We start from the raw sequence: 16,490 nt of genomic DNA, 5'->3' as shown, positions 1-16,490 counted from the left end.
TGTTAATGTTTTGTGTCTATTTTTGAACGTAAACTAATTAAAATAAGACCCATATATAATTACTTTGACTTGTTTTAAAACAGTTAGACATTCTATTAGCAATTTTATTAGTCGCATATAAACTTAAAATCAGTAATTTAAAAATGAGCTATGGACAGTAAACAAAAAAAATTGCTAATTTTTTTTAAATTACAATAATCTTCTAAATAAATCAAGTGATTATTTATTAAAATATTTTTTTCAAAATATAGTACTTTTTTTGGGTTTAGTTCCTCAAAACTTTTTTTTGTTAGTGAAATATAATTAAAAATTAGATCTGTCATATATATAGTTAGTATTAAGTATTTTTTGATACATTGGAACTTTGAGAAAATTTTTAGTTGTAAACTTTTATTTTCCCATTTTATACTTACAGTACTATATGTGTAAAACTTTGTCATTAGTTTTTATTGTTTTTAGATTAATATTGGAATATTTTGTAAATTTTTTTAACTAGTATAGTAATTTCATATATACTTTATTATAGTGGTATATTTTTCATAACATAATTAAAAAACGCATAACGTTTAATATAGCTAAAAGAAATAACTATCATAATCACAATATAAAGTCACGATGGTTCGTAGTTAGGTAATTAAACTTTTTGAAATAGTCAAAAAAAGTAAATAGTTGCTAAAATTTGTATTAAACTATATACTTTTTTACTTATTATGAGTAGTTTTTATATATGTTACCATGTAAATTTAATCGGAAACTAAACTGAACTTTAACCCATTCCAACTAAAAAATTTATTTAACTCTTACTTTTGACTTATATAATTTAATTTAAATAAAAGTTTATTTTTAACTAATTAACTGAGCAGTAATAAACGATCCACGAGGTTAAAAGTTACATATCTTTTAAGCTTTTCAGAAAAGTTTGACTTTAATCAATTGACAACTTTTTTAAAAAGTTTATAATTATAATCTGTAGATTTAAAAAATTTAAGATGAGAAACTTTAACAAATGTTTTTTTATAAAATTACTACTAGAACAGTATATTTTTCTTTATGAGTTTTGATTTTATACAATAAATAATAACTTTTAGTATATAACTAAATATTTAGACCAAAAAATCTAATACGTTATTAGTCGTATATTATTAAACCTAAAAAATAGAGTCTAACTAAAAATCAAAACTCTATCTGCCTGTATCAATGATGTAAAGACAATAAGTACAAATTGTTAATGTTTTATGGATAATTTTTAAGTTCAACATAAGTTTAAAAGTTCGGTCAAAGTTCTAAATAAAACATCCATCAAAGTTTTATTTTTGTAAATGTTGCAGATTTAAAGCTACATAGTGGGTAGTTTTAAAACTTTAAGTTATTTAAAAACTTGGAAACTTTTTTGACGAGCTTAAAAAGTTTTTAATCAAAATTGAACAAGACAGGATGAAAGGTCCAATTAAGTAAATAAGGCATAAGTTATCTAGTAAAAGAATACATCTAAAATTTTATAACTTAAATAACTTAAATCTATAACGAAAAATTATTTAAAATGTACACAAATTCTAAGCAAAATAACAAGCAGTAACAAAATCTAGTATTGGATGTTATAAAAGAAATAATTGAGCTACATTTAAAGGTGTAAAATATTTATCAACGCTTTGCATATGCTGTAGAAGTTATAAAAGCATTTAATGAAAGTGTTTACCAAATGTAAAGTTTTAAATGTGAATTTTATAAATTTGATCAGTAGCAGTTTTCTGATTGATTCAGTCATTTGTTTCCTTCCTATCATGACACAAAAAAAACATTTTTATTTTTTACTGTACTGTTTTAAATTTTTCGAAATAGCTTTTATACTTAAATGAATTAACTTTCGTATACTTTGTTAATCAGTGGTTTAAAACTGTTCATAGGTAAAGGGTCAAATTTGACTATTTTTACAGGTTGTTTCAAGCTAAAGATTACGTTTCTGGCCAGATCTGGTCCGCAGATAAATTTTTTTTCCGATCTTTTTTGTAACAATATTGATGGAAATAAACAACAAATAACACGAAATTATCAATCTCTAAAATCAAATGATTATTAGCTAGAATTCAGTAAAAAGTTATAACAAAATTATGTTCGAGGCATTGTTTATTTTGGAAAATTATCTGCATCTGGCAGGTCACTATTTTACGCTCTACATACTTATAATAACCAACTTTCATAACGTACTTTGCTTTGTAGATAATATCGTAGAATACTAAAGATAAGATTGCGTATAAATCTTAAAACAGGATTACTTAACTGAAATATTTTTTTACTGTATAAATCGAGTTTACTAAGTATTTTTTTAGTATTTTATTTTGAATTATTTAGCTAATAAAAAAGTGTCTTTATCTTGGATTTTCAAATAAATTTTTCTTTTTAAAGACATTAATATAAAATTACACGTTGGTTCGTTATAAAGTTTGTTATCATAATGGATTTTTTAATATCTTAATATAATACAATAGAGATTTAATAAAAGCTAAGTAATAGATAAAAACAGACAGTTTACTTTTAATCAGTCACACACGAATACATAAAATAACTAAACCATACGAAAAACCTTTACCGAACGAACTTAGTTATAGAAGTTATATCAATATAAAAAATTTATCGTTTTAGATCTTAAAACTAAGTTGAAAAAAACATCATTAAACGATAAGAGATAAATTTATTTAATTTGTATTTTAAAACAAGTTTTACACAAAATTAGACCATAATGTCACACATTGAAAAAAAGCCTTCTTTTTAAACCAAAGCCCAATATTTGTTAAATAAAAGATTTTGAAATGAGATTACGTTTTAAAAACAAATAATTTTATTTATAACTAAAAGAATAACAAAGATAGTAGTTCTATAAACTGGGAAGTTAAGAAAATGCTTAAAAAGTTTGTCATTTATAAGTTTAAAGAAAGTATAGCTATGTTATGATCGAATTGGAAACTATAATAGTTTTATAAAGAATGTACAAATTAAGCCAAAATGAAAGCATTATAAATAATTTTTAACTATTTTCAATTTTATTTTGGTAAAATAATTTAAGATATTAACCAATAAACTAGAATAAAAGACTTTTTTTTAGTCTTTTTACTACAATATATCTCAATGTATACAATATTAAAAGAGGATTATTAACTATACTACCATTATTAAATACTCGAATATTGACATAGATAAAATGCTGATAAAAATTTTAAAAATTCTTGATTTACTTTTGTTTTAAATTTTAGTAAGTTCATTAGAAATAAAACGTGTAAATAGTTCAAGCTACACTTTTTTTTTTAATATTTTGTTTAGAACCTCATTGTTTTTATGCAAATATAACTGTCAATATTTTTTTCAAAATTTGCTAATAATCGGTTCATCATCGGTTGACTTCAGTCGATTCCAACTTTGCTCTTCACCGGTTCCAAAAATTAAAAATAAAACTGCCCCTGTCGTGTAAATTGCAGCTGATATGAAAAATATAATCCGCCATTGTTCTAATGTGTTCTGTATTATAAGTAATGCTTTAAAAAAAAATATTTAATTTTTTTTAAGTACACGTAAACTAAAAATTTCATATACTATATAAATGGGGTACTTTATGAAAAAAACTTATACCTAATATTTATTTTTTACATGATTTAAATTAAAATAAAAATTTCAGTTATGTATACCTGTCAAATTAATTTTATCTGTTTTATTGTAAGAAATGTACCTTAATGTTTTAGATTATCGTATACATTTTTAATAATGTACACACTCTATTTTAGTTATTTACTTTGATTTACTATATTGTTAAACAATACAGGTTGTAATGACTTATAATCTATTTAGTTCGAAATTTTCAGTTAGTTTTGATTTGACATTTTCAGTACATATAAGTATTTAAAAATCATTTTTAATAGAACAGTATGATAAAAAAACTTATTTAGTTAAGACTAAGTAAATAAAATGTTGAAATTTTATATTATTTGTAAAATGTTTTACGGTTACTTGTTCTATATACATACAAAAATTTAGTTTAAAAATAATTAAACTATTAGGTACTGCTGTGGTAATTGAAAACTAACATTTTTTTCTGTAAGTGCACCAACTGCTAAAGGTGCCAAAAAACCAGGAATGCTACCAAATGTGTTGTTAAAACCCAATAAAATACCAGAATATCTGTAAGTTAAAAGTTAATAAAAACAAACTATTTTTGAACAAAACTATGTAGAATTAAATTTAACGACCCTAAACGAAATATATATATATAGTTTGTACAACCTGGTACAGGTTTGTTTATACTACTTATTGCAATACTAGCAGTTTTAAAATTTGTTCAAAAAATTTAAAGCAGGCCAAGTTTAAATATAAGTTTATGAATATCACTTTAATTTTATAAGGGAAAACTACTATCATACACACTTATATAAAACAGGCACTAGTTTACGAGTTTTTTAGGCTGGATGGTTTAAGCAACAAGCATCCTAAAAGTATTATTTATGCTTATATAAAAATATATGTGTATGAACCTAAACAAGGATTTTCTAACAATACGTAAATAATGCTAACTCGGCAAAACTTAAAAAAAAACTCCTTTTACAAAACATCCGCCCTTTACCTTTTACTTACATGTTTACTTTTGCTAGTTATTGCCTACTTAGGGAAACCTGTGTTTAAAAAAACACTGCTTTTTTAACAGTTTTGACACTATGTACTTACTTTATAGTGAGTTTTCTTTCATTATTTTTAAAACTTTCTCTGAGCAATATAAACTAAAATTCCCATAAAATAACAACAAATTTATGAAACAAAAGAAAACTATAAATTTAAAATCAATTAAAATTACATTTCACTCTTACTTCAGTGGTTTTTCAAACCACTAAATGTTAAAATCATTGTTAATTTATTGATCATACAGCGTAGCACATATGAATAAGTTAAGGAAAGAAATTGATGCAATTATGTTTAAATTTACTAGGGGTAGATAGAAAAGCATTTACTATTAATAAAGAGATAAACTCTTTTACAACTTTAATATTTTGTACAAATTTTAAGTTGAAATATATATTTTTTTTTAAATAGCCATTATTTTTTATTTAAGTCAGCTAAGTTATTTATTTTTACCATAAAAAAAGACTATTTAAACTTTTATTAGATACTTGTAATCAAAATGTATCGAAACACCTATACTAAGTATATACTTGAAAATTACTATTTATTATTTGAAAAAATATTTTTATTTTTTTGTTTAAGTAGAATTATTAAAAACCAATTGAATAAAGAATCTACAACTTTCTGTGTTTAAACTAGTGATGTATGTACCGGACCCGGATCCGGACTTTTTTTTTAAATTAGGATCCGGCCGGACCCGGATCCGGATAGTTTTTTAAATTAGAATCCGGCCGGAACCGGATTCGGATCTTTTTTTAAATCAAAATCCGGCCGGAACCGGATCCGGATCTTTTTTTCATATCAAGATTCGGCCGGATCCGGATATCAGACAAAAATGGCAATATCCGGCCGGATCCGGACCCGGATAGTAAGTTGTATTATATATATATCATAAAAATTGGTCCAGCACTAAAAAAAAGTAAAATCTAGGAAAATTCATGATTTTTTCAATTTTATTTAGGGAAATTTAGGGGTTATTTGTTGGAAAATTATAAAAATCTAGGGATATCTAGAGAAATCTAGGGATATGGGATCCCTGTAAAGTGAGTATAAACTAGTCTGAGTCAGAATGAGGTTTTTAAAAACTGAAAAAAAAAAAAACTTTAATCTAATAATAAGTAGAACAGCTAGCCACAAGGTTGAAAATTTTAGGTAATATTTACAATTAACAATCTGAAATCAAGTTCTTGAACTAAATTAACTAGAAAATTACAAAATATTGAAAACTTGATCAGCTCAAACTCATTAAATGTCTAAAAGAAAACTAGCCTGAGTTTTTTAAAAAATCTTAAAACTAGCCTGAGTTTTTATAAAAAACTAAACTAGCCTGAGGCAGCCTAAGATTTTCAAAAACTCCTAAAAATTTTTAAACTAGCAGGGTTGCCACTGTTTAAGTCAAAAAAAACTAGCTAGAGTGAGTATAAACTAGCCTGAGTCAGAATGAGGTTTTTGAAAACTGAAAAAATTACTTTAAATTAATAATCAGTAAAACAGCTATCCATAAAGTTGACATTTTGGTAGTAAAGTTTTTTATTTTACAACATAAGTAAAGAGTTGCATTTCTGAAATGTTTATTTCATAGTTTAAATGTAAACAAATGTAAATTATTCACGTGTACAAAATGAGCCAATCACGGTAGGTGTTTAATTTTAACTGACGAAAATGACTCTTTTTAATTTACACAGGGTTTGTTTTTAAAAAAATACTTTTCTGTATGCTCTTTTTTACTAACTAGATCCGAATCGGCCGGATCTCTGTTAGGATCCGGCCGGAACCGGATCCGAATCTTTTTTCTAAATTAAGATTCGACCGGAACCGGATCCGGATCTTTTTTTCATATCAAGATCCGGCCGGATCCGGATATCAGACAAAAATGGCAATATCCGGCCGGATCCGGTTCTAACTATAGCTATACTATTAATATAATAATATTAATAAAATTTTAAAACTGAATTAAGATAAAATTGCTTATTTAGATTTTATACATACATTTATAATTACGATAAACTAGTACAACCTTGTTAAAATATAGTAAAGGTATCAACAGAAAGAAAACATTAACTTTTAAACTTTTTAAAACAATAATTAGCTTATTCTGATCTAATTTAAACATTTATTTAAGCTAACATCATAATTTAGTTACAATAAAAAAGCTACCTTGGAGCTAGATCTAATTCGTTAACTTGAAATCCACCATAAATGGCAGAATTAGTTCCTAGTGCAAAACACAACATCATAACTACAAGTGTTTGGTTACAGCCTACGTAGCCTGATAATATCAAAAACACTCCGGCACCGACTTGTCCTGTGAGAATTAAAATGTGGATAAAACTTTTGACTTATTAGTTAAATTCAATTAAAAACAATATAATAACAGTAAAATTTTACAACAGTGAAAATAATATTATTGAATTACGAATTTACATATTGCAGTAGCTGTTTGTATATTTCGACTGCTCTGCTTATCCATAATCTTAAGATTTAATAACATATTACCTCATTTATTTCAAATAACTTGATTACGTGTTGTATCTGTCTGCTTACAAGTTTCTTTAAGAAAAATTACCTAGTAAGCTATCAAAATTATCTAATTATATAAGTTAACTTATAGACTTTGTTTTATTTAATATTTATTTTATCCTTTTTAAAGCAATAGACTACACCCTTTCTAAATCAATTACAGTAGTTCATGGGAAATTCTGAGACCTGGTTTTGTCATCATTAGGAAACATTAAGCAAACCAAGTCACGATGAACCGATGTTTCTGTCAAACCAAACGTGACTAAGTACTTAGCACAAAAGAGTTTGTTTGTAGGTACAGTCGAAAAAAATGTACCTTCTTACTAATTAAAAAAATGATTAAACTTGTAAAGTAATATTTCGGTTTAACCTTACCAAAAGTGTTAAAAAGTTTTCTTGTTTGAGTTGTTGTTAAATAACCATTTTTTGTTATGTAATCTGCTAAAAATCCAAGCAAAATTTGGAAAATCCAATTCACTAAGTATGGAAGAGCCGCAATAAAACCACTCTAAAAAAAGTTCATTAAGTTAAGCTTATATACAAACACAAATTTTAATACTTAAAGTTTTTTTTTTTTGTTAATGTCTTAAATGGCTAAAGACTCAGATTAAAACCAATGGTTTTTTTACATTAAATATTAGTTTTCTAAGAAACAATACTAAAGCAGGTTTTATTGTATATTCTTGTAATTTTAAGCTTGTGAGTTTAATTACGTTGTGTAAATTTTGACTACAAACTTTAACAAGTCAGTGGTTTTAAAAGAACAGGGTAATAACTTCTTAGCCTAAAGTATGTTTAAGTTCAAATTAAATTTATTACTTGTTATATTAGTACAAGTTTTTTGCATAAACTTTGGTCCAAAACTTTAAAAATGTTTATTATAATTAGAAGAAAATTTTTCAAAACTGTCTAGTTTTTATAAAAATTTCAAAGTCTTTTCGTTAATAGGAGGTAGAGTTAAAGTTTTTAGTTTGATACAAGTTTTAAAACAATTATAAAAGCTATTTTTCCTATAAAATTTTATTAGCTAAATTTGTAAAATGAATAAAAAAAACAGTTGAAAAATTCTGTTATCAAAAATTAACCTAACACGAAACTTTATTTAAGAAAACAAAATTAAAAGTTTGTCTTAAATAAATATAAGTATTAAATAATTTCTCAAGTAACCGTGGCTTTTCACTAGAAAGTTTTAAGTAATGGCAGTATATAAGCAGTTATAAAGTAATTGAAAAAAGCTAATACTTTTTGGTTTTCACAGAGTCTAAAACAAACTTGTGATAAGTCGTAGTGTAGAATATCTTTCAAAAAAGTAGGTAAACAAGTCAAAAGCATATAGAATCCCCAATTATTAGCTACATATGCTGCTGCTAGCACCCAAACAGGTCCGCTTAACAAAATTTCCTTCCAAGGTACTTTATCATTTACAATTTTCTGTAAAAAATCAGGCAAACTTCTTTTTAACTGCTGTATATAATCTACAATTTCTTCTTCAAATACGTATACATGGATTAAGGTAGGTTTAAAAAAAGAACATAGCCTTTTATAGTATAAAGTGTATAAAAAAAAATACAATCATGAATAATGTGAAACTTCAATCAACAGTATATAAATAAACTTAAATGAAAAATAGTGTTTTTTATGTTCATGACAAATTTTGACTTTAAAAAAAATATATTTACTTGAGGATTGGTAGATAAAATAAAATTGAGTTCTGCTTTTGAAATTCTAGGATGATCTTCTGGTAAACTGTGAGCAAAAATAAACCAAAGAGTACACCAAATAACACCAAGTGAACCTTAGATAAAGAAACAAAATTAATATATTTCATAATAAAAGTTTTTAACATAAATACTTATATTTCAAAAATTTACCGAACAAGTAAAACACAGATGGCCACCCTCCTAAAAAATCAGTAGAACAAAGTATCCCTGAAATAGGCTGGGATATAATAGTACCAAACAGAGATCCTGCATATGCGATAGAAATGAGAAAACTTCTTTCAACAGGAGGTACCCATTTACCCCACATTGAATGCATTGAAGGAAATGAAACCCCCTGTTAAAATATTAGTTTAGTTTTCAGATAATCAAACTTTTATTTAGTGTAAAAATTCGGTAAACTTATTTAAAAAATATTATATAAACTCAAGCAAAATATTCACCAAAAGATTTATATAACTTTAAACACATGGTGACTGTCATAGTACTTAGTTTTAGGCATAACGAAGCATGATATTTCACAAAACTACCATAATACCTGAACTAAACCTTCTATTACTCTAACTGCAATTAAAAGCTGATAACTGCTTCTAGCCGCCACAGGAGTTAATATTGTTAAAATTGATGAAATAAGCAATCCAGTTCCATAGACAAATTTTGCACCGTATCTATATATCAGTAAAATAAACAAAATATGCTTTATTTTGCTTATGCATTTGATATTTTTTTTAAGAAATTTATCTTTAAAAACTACCGATTAACTTTTATTTAAAATTTAAGTTTCTTTTTACGAGTATATTCATGCTTAAATAACTAGTGCACGTCCAAAACTAAATTAATTTAAGTTATTAATAGTTTTTTATTTAGTTGAATGAAAATAATAAAAAATCTTTTAAAGACTTTACTGTGTACCAAATCCTTAAACTACGAATTCTTAAAACTAACTTAATCTGTATATAAAACGCAATTTAGTTTGTCATAGACCAAATTATATCAATATCTATTTTATACATTTTAAGTAACATTTAATTTATTTGTAAAGTTAAAAGACACTTAAAGAATTATACAGTTTATGTTATACAAATCTACAAACCGTTGTTTTTTCTTAAGCATCTAGAGCAGGGTTTCCCAAAGTGGGCGATATCGCCCCCCTGGGGGCGATTTTAGTATTTCAGGGGGCGATAATTAGTAAGGGAGCGAAAGGGTGGGCGATAACTAGTAAGGGGGCGAAAAGGGGGCGATTTTGGGTTGTCATAAAATTTATACTTTTTATTTTGCTATTTTACTAATTTTAGCTTGCTTTTAAATATTTGACCCTGTGGTAAAACTTAAACAAAAAAGTTTATTGTGTTTATGTAAAATATAGAGAAAAAATCAAGTACTTATGACTCTTACTTTCAAGTTAATTACATATTTTCAATTATATATTTACTTATTTAACATTTACATAGATCATAGACGATCGGAATTATTTTCACTATTTTTTAACCTTACATATATGTTATTTAGGATCATAAATGGTTTGTAAAAATCTATGTTTTCTATATTAACTATCACCTCATGATATTTCCAATTGTTTTTTGAAAAGTCATTAAGTTAGACTAAGAAATAAAACTATACAAGGTTGCCAATTTACCTAGAAAAACCTGGAATTTGACAATTTAGGCAAAAAAAAAATTAATCTGGAATTTTTAACAATTTCAACATATTAAGTAGTAAAATTTCGATCTGACACAAAAAAGCTATCATATAGATAAAAATATTGATCCCTTCGTGGCAGATCTTTTTGAAGTAAAGGACTCACAGGAAACCTTCTCCGACTTACAAACTGACCTTGAACTTAAAGTAATTTTTTCCAAAGAACGAAATGAAAGCTTTTGGACTCAACAAAAACTAAGGCAAAAGTATCCAATTATTTGAGAGGAATTTAGATTGTTGTGTATAGTTTTTCCTTCTAGCTATTTTGTTGAGAAAGCTTTCAGTTTAGTTATCAACATCTTGAGCAAAATATCTAATCTAGATATTTGTAAAGGAGGTGACTTGAGGCTTTATTTGACTTATTTAGAATAAGATTAGAAAAACTTGCAAGCATTCATGAACCTCATCTTTCGCATTATATTAGAATTCAGTAGCAGACATTATTTTATGAAAGTTTTATTTATTTATTTGATTATTTAAAATACTTCTTGTTTAACCTGGTTTGTATTGTTTTTAAGTAGTCTTTTTATATAAAAAATTCTTTTAAGTTATTTATTCTATAACAGGTTTTCATAATGCCTAATAAATATTAATTACGGTAGACTTCCTCTTGAGTTCGCACTTTTTAGCCAAAAAAAGTGCAAACTTATACTCTCTTAAATTTAACTTAAATAAAGTCTATTACTAATTAAGTATTAATAAAACAAAAAATACACAATATTTAATAGCTTATATAGATCTTTTTTTTTTATGAATGTTTGTTTTATGTTTTAGTTAATTTCATTTTTATTCATAACGTTAGTGCATACAACATATTTAAATTTATCATTTTGTAAAAAAAATGGTAATAATTTTTGAGTTTAAGCTTTTTTTTGTTCAAAGTGCGAATTAAAGAGCAAGTCTACTGTATTTATAAAATGTTTTATGTTTTAAATATGTTAATAGCTTTGTTTTGACCTGGTTAATTTTGTAGTTTATATTTGTCGATTTACATTACACTAAAAGTTTTTATAGCATAGTTGTTAAAGTATTTGTTTGAAAGAAATTTATTTGACATATTTTTGTTATTACTTGTTTAATCTGTATAAATAAAAAAACCTTGATAATCATTAAAGTTTTTGTTTCAAAAATTATTTTTGGTTTTAAAAGAGTATAGATTTGATGTCTCTATTTGAAATGACTTCAAAATTTTCATTTACAAGATTATTAAACTCAAATTTATTTTCTAACCTGATTTATTACTGATAGAAAATCTATATATTAAATAATTTTAAACTATTAATACAATTGTTTTTTGTTTTATTTTTTTTTAACATATTAGAAACTAGAATATGTTGTTTATTTTAATAGTTCAACACTAGCTTTTAGTTTTTCACTATGTTCTTCTGGTAAATTATTTTAGGCTAATAACTAGAGAAAAATAAAATTAAACAGTAATAAATAAGCAATCAAAAAGACTGCTAGAGTTACAAAAGAAAGTTTTAACACAATTAAAATAACTTTTTAATTGATTACTTTCTGTTCACAGAATTAACTGTAAAACATTTGATTCTTTTCGTATTTAAATGAAGAAAAAAAAATGTTAAAATTAAGGCTTAGTTTCCTAAAGGTTATTTTAAGTCAAAAACTATTTAATGGTATTCAACTACAAAACATATAGTTTAAAAAGTTAAAAATTAAATTCTTAATTTTACAACTAATTTGCTTATAATATATCTCAGCATTGAAATTAATAATTTTACTGCATTAACAGAAGCTATTGATAAACCTAATTTTCATGTGAGATAATCAACCAGTCGGTCAAACTTCCTAAAACTGGATCAGCAATAATGTTTAAATATCTATTTCATTATGTTTAAAAAATCTGTTCATTCTTTTATAGATTTTTAATCTCTAGCATTTAATTTTAGAGTATGCCTATTTATAAAATAGTTTAAGTATTTTGTGCGGCTTAAATAATTTATTTAGTATTCACTCTAAATGTCCGAAATTCGTTAAATGAGAGATAGTTATAATGTCAGGTTTCAGTTAAGATTTCAGATGGGTAACTTACGGTCCAGATCCAATCAAATTTCCACCCACCAAGTAAGTTGAAACTACAAAATTTAGTTTTTTGATGCTTAAGATTTTGAAATACACTTTCAATTTGGTTTTCAGTTACTTTAGTATTTCCTAGATCACAATAATAGTAAATCATTTTATTACAATTATGCTCGAGTTTTTTAGTTTTCTATATGTTATTTTTTTAAATTATGTAGCCCGCAATTACATTTTTTTAACGAGTTGAAACAAGAAAAGATTTTTTAGTAAATATGAATTGCTGACTACAAAAGTTGTCCACCACTACCCTGAAAGTTTTATAAGTTTCAAAACAATTCATATTTAAACAGGATTGATTACTGATTACACAAGGATTTTTAATATTTAAGTATTTTAATACACTTTACTAGGCTTATAAGAAAACAACAGTAACTTATTTTCTCAAGCCCTGTAAACTACTTTGAACACAGCCCAAAAGTGCGTGTATAAGAAATACCAGACTAAACTACACTTCGAACACAATTTTTTTGGCTCAAAAGTTTGTACTCAAGAGAAAAACTACTTTTTAAAATCGTGGGGGGCGATTATTTTTCAAATTTCTGAATAGGGGGCGATTTAGTAAATGAGTTTGGGAAACCCTGATCTAGAGTTTTAGTAATGTTTTACAGCTATAAAAAAATACTCTTTTAGTTTTTAACTTAAGACATTTTCTTAAAGTGAGAATTAGTAATTTTAGTCAGTATAACGATGTACGTTGTAATAAAAATGCACGATATTGAGCAAATTTTTTTCAAGTACAAAAATTTACCTTCCTGCAAGATATCCTCCTGGTAATTGCGATACAACATACCCATAAAAAAAAGACCCTAAAATAATTCCTTCTTGTGTTTCACTCCAATTGAATTCACCATCCTAAAATATAAGTCTCATGAGCAAAATTTATATTAAGTAACTAAATTTTTAACGGTGCAGTTTTAATTGATTCTATTAAACCTCAAAAATAAAATAAAATTTAAACTTAATTTTAGCTTTTCAATGTTTTTTGATTAATTTATCATGAGTTAATAAGGCTTTCTAAACAGAAAACCATAATATCGTTTATATTTTATCTAAATGAAAATTTTCTTTTTATAAAATACATAGTAACAAACCTTTTACACAATATAAAAAAAAATATTTTAAATATAACCAGTGACACTTTTTTTTTATAGAACTGTGAGACTTTGTGTAAGAAATTACTCCAGGGTGTATTTTGCATGAGAGGATAAATAATTTTCGTTATAAACTTTTAAAAATTTAAAAGTAGAATAGCTACAAGTAAAATTCTGTAAAAACTTACCTTTATCCAAATTAAATACTGCTAATGTAAAAAAACTACAAAAGTTTTTTTTTTTTCGCTACGCCTCCCCCTAAACTTATTTGATTAATTTGTAAACCTTGTGGAATTTTTTTTGCTTTAAATTTAATTTTCCTAATCATTTTGACTAGTTGACCCTTACGTTTTTTTTATGATTAAATGTATTATTTGTGTGAACATTATCTTTATAAAATCTATTTGCCTTAAATATACTCTTTTTTATGTACTGAGTTTTTGTTTAGTTTTGATTGCAGTAAGAAGCTATAAATAGTGTAATTTATTGTAATTTCTGAATGTTTTATTTAGTTTCTTTTATTTTATGTATTTTCTCTTAATATCTTTTAGTTTTTGTGGCTCGGGTTCCGATGCCTTAGTCAAACACTTACACAAAAACCCAAAAAAAAAATTGTAATGCACTTATGATAAGAGATTACAAAGAAAGCTAAATTAAATATGATTAAATTATGTACAAAAACTAGCCTCTGTGTCTGAATTAGGTACAATATTTTGAGGACAGGAACTTATAGATTGATTAGTAATAGTTTGGTCATCAGCTTTTTGATACGTTGAGTTTACCATGGAAAGAATTGCTACACTTAGTACTACTCTTTGGGCATATAAGTTAGCAACACCAAAAAATGCTAAATAAGCAAGACAATACCTCGTAGATGTCCAAGTACCGACTGTTAAATTTTTTGTTTAAAGATTTATGTCTGACTTTGATCATTTTATTGTGAAAATTAAAATTAAAAAGTGTCCATTTAAAATCTAAATTTAACAACAATTTATTGTTACCGTTGCATTGTTTTTAAAACTTAAGACTAATACACCAAATAGTTTCCTACAACAAATAATATATAGCTAGTTACCTACATATTAAAAAAGTACATATGTACTGTACACCTGAGAAGAATTACTTTTTTGTGAAATAGTCTCTTATTCTTTTTAACGCTTTTATAATTGTTAACTTTTATTATTGATTTTATCATTGTATTTGGCTTAGCTTGAATTAGATTGGGTGACTTACAAACCTCGACGTCTTTTTACAACTTGACAAGACAAATATAAATAAGTTTTTATCATTTACTTTTAAGTTGGGTTTTTTTAGTATATACTTTACATTAATACTTACTTAATAACTGTTTTTGCACTTTTTTCTTTAAAAGAGTTTTATAATATTTACAGGATATTTTTTAAAAACTACGAAGCCACTAAAACTTTTTTTTAACTTATTAAGCCGGCGAAAGACTTATATTTATAAATCTGACCGCCGCTAGAAAAGCTGCCAACATTAAGTTTAGATTAAAACTGAGATGCTTTAAAGAAATTACACTTAGATCAATCCATCGCAAATATAGCTTACTATACTTTTTGATATTAAAACGAAAAATGAAAATATTCATAGTGTTAATAAGAATACACTAAAACATCTTTAAAGAGATTAGTAAGTAAGTTCTTGAAAATTAAGTTTAAAATTAACTTTTTATTTAATTTCTTTAGCAATTTTTTAGATTATAAAGGCAGGCAAAAACAAGCAGTAAATCAAATAAACAATGGCATGGTAGTTTGAAAATAGCACCAGTTTTAGCACCTAGTAAATCTAAAGCATTTATTTTTCGAAATATAAAAAAAAAGCAAAAATGAAGTAAAAGCTCAATAAATAGTTTTGGTAAGTTTGTATAAAATTATTAAATAAGTAGGGCCAATCAATCATAAACTAAACAGACAATTTAAAATGTACTTATCTACTTATTTACCTAACTTTTTACCAACTACCAAAAATTTCAAATATAGGTCAAGTGTTATGCTATAAACAAATTTTTTTTAAGCTTAAAAAATAAGAACTAAGCTATGATTTTTTTTGTATAAGTTAACACCAAATATTATTTCATTTAACACTTCCGTTTTAAACCTCCTTCTGGCGGTTTTACCAGTTCTGCTTGTTCTGTATCATTTACTTTGAAATCAATACTGTTTTTGTTTGATGTAGTATGCTTCCTCATTTTTTTAGATTCATGTAAAATTAAAATGAACTAAGCTAAACACTTATAACACAATTGTCTGTTTTAATTAAATAATTTTCAAAATATTGAAAAAGTTCTAGCTTTTTAATTGACATTAAACTTTCTACTTATCACTAGTGTAAGAGTAGTTGAATTATAAACAAAATTGAACAATTTAACAAAATAAAAATTCTTTTGTAGTAAATTGTTTACTTTTAGAATAAAACACAACAGAATATTTGGAACAATGTTTTCCTAGTTCATTGATTAAACTACTTATTTTTCATGTAAAAAAAAAGGATTCAGTTTTTTTGTTAAGTTCAACCATTCTTATACATTTTTTCAAATAAGTTTTAGCATTAAATTAGTTTCTTTAAGAAATGTTTAGTTTTTAAACTAAAACTATTTATTGAAATATTTTAAATTTTAAGTTTTTTTTTACTAGGAAGTAAATTGTTTTTAGATAGACTTTAGAAAATGTATTTCAAACACAAC

At 25.1% G+C, this 16,490-nt stretch overlaps 1 protein-coding gene across 1 annotated transcript; it reads right to left on the bottom strand.

Moving 5' to 3' along the window:
• Positions 1–6,812: 6,812 nt before the first annotated feature.
• On the bottom strand, positions 6,813–15,995 carry LOC145833376 (sialin-like). Its single transcript, XM_082940555.1, has 9 exons — positions 15,905–15,995; positions 14,473–14,675; positions 13,444–13,547; positions 9,436–9,565; positions 9,051–9,234; positions 8,859–8,974; positions 8,452–8,610; positions 7,555–7,687; positions 6,813–6,964 (listed from the first exon to the last, which is right to left on the bottom strand). Exons 1-9 carry the CDS (start codon positions 15,993–15,995, stop codon positions 6,813–6,815), a joined length of 1,272 nt encoding a protein of 423 aa, XP_082796681.1.
• Between the last annotated feature and the right edge of the window lie 495 nt (positions 15,996–16,490).

This window comes from Thalia democratica, chromosome 4 (genome assembly GCF_965202585.1).
Source record: "Thalia democratica chromosome 4, ktThaDemo2.hap1.1, whole genome shotgun sequence".
NCBI lineage: Eukaryota > Metazoa > Chordata > Thaliacea > Salpida > Salpidae > Thalia > Thalia democratica.
This window is presented reverse-complemented; position numbering and strand designations above follow the sequence as displayed.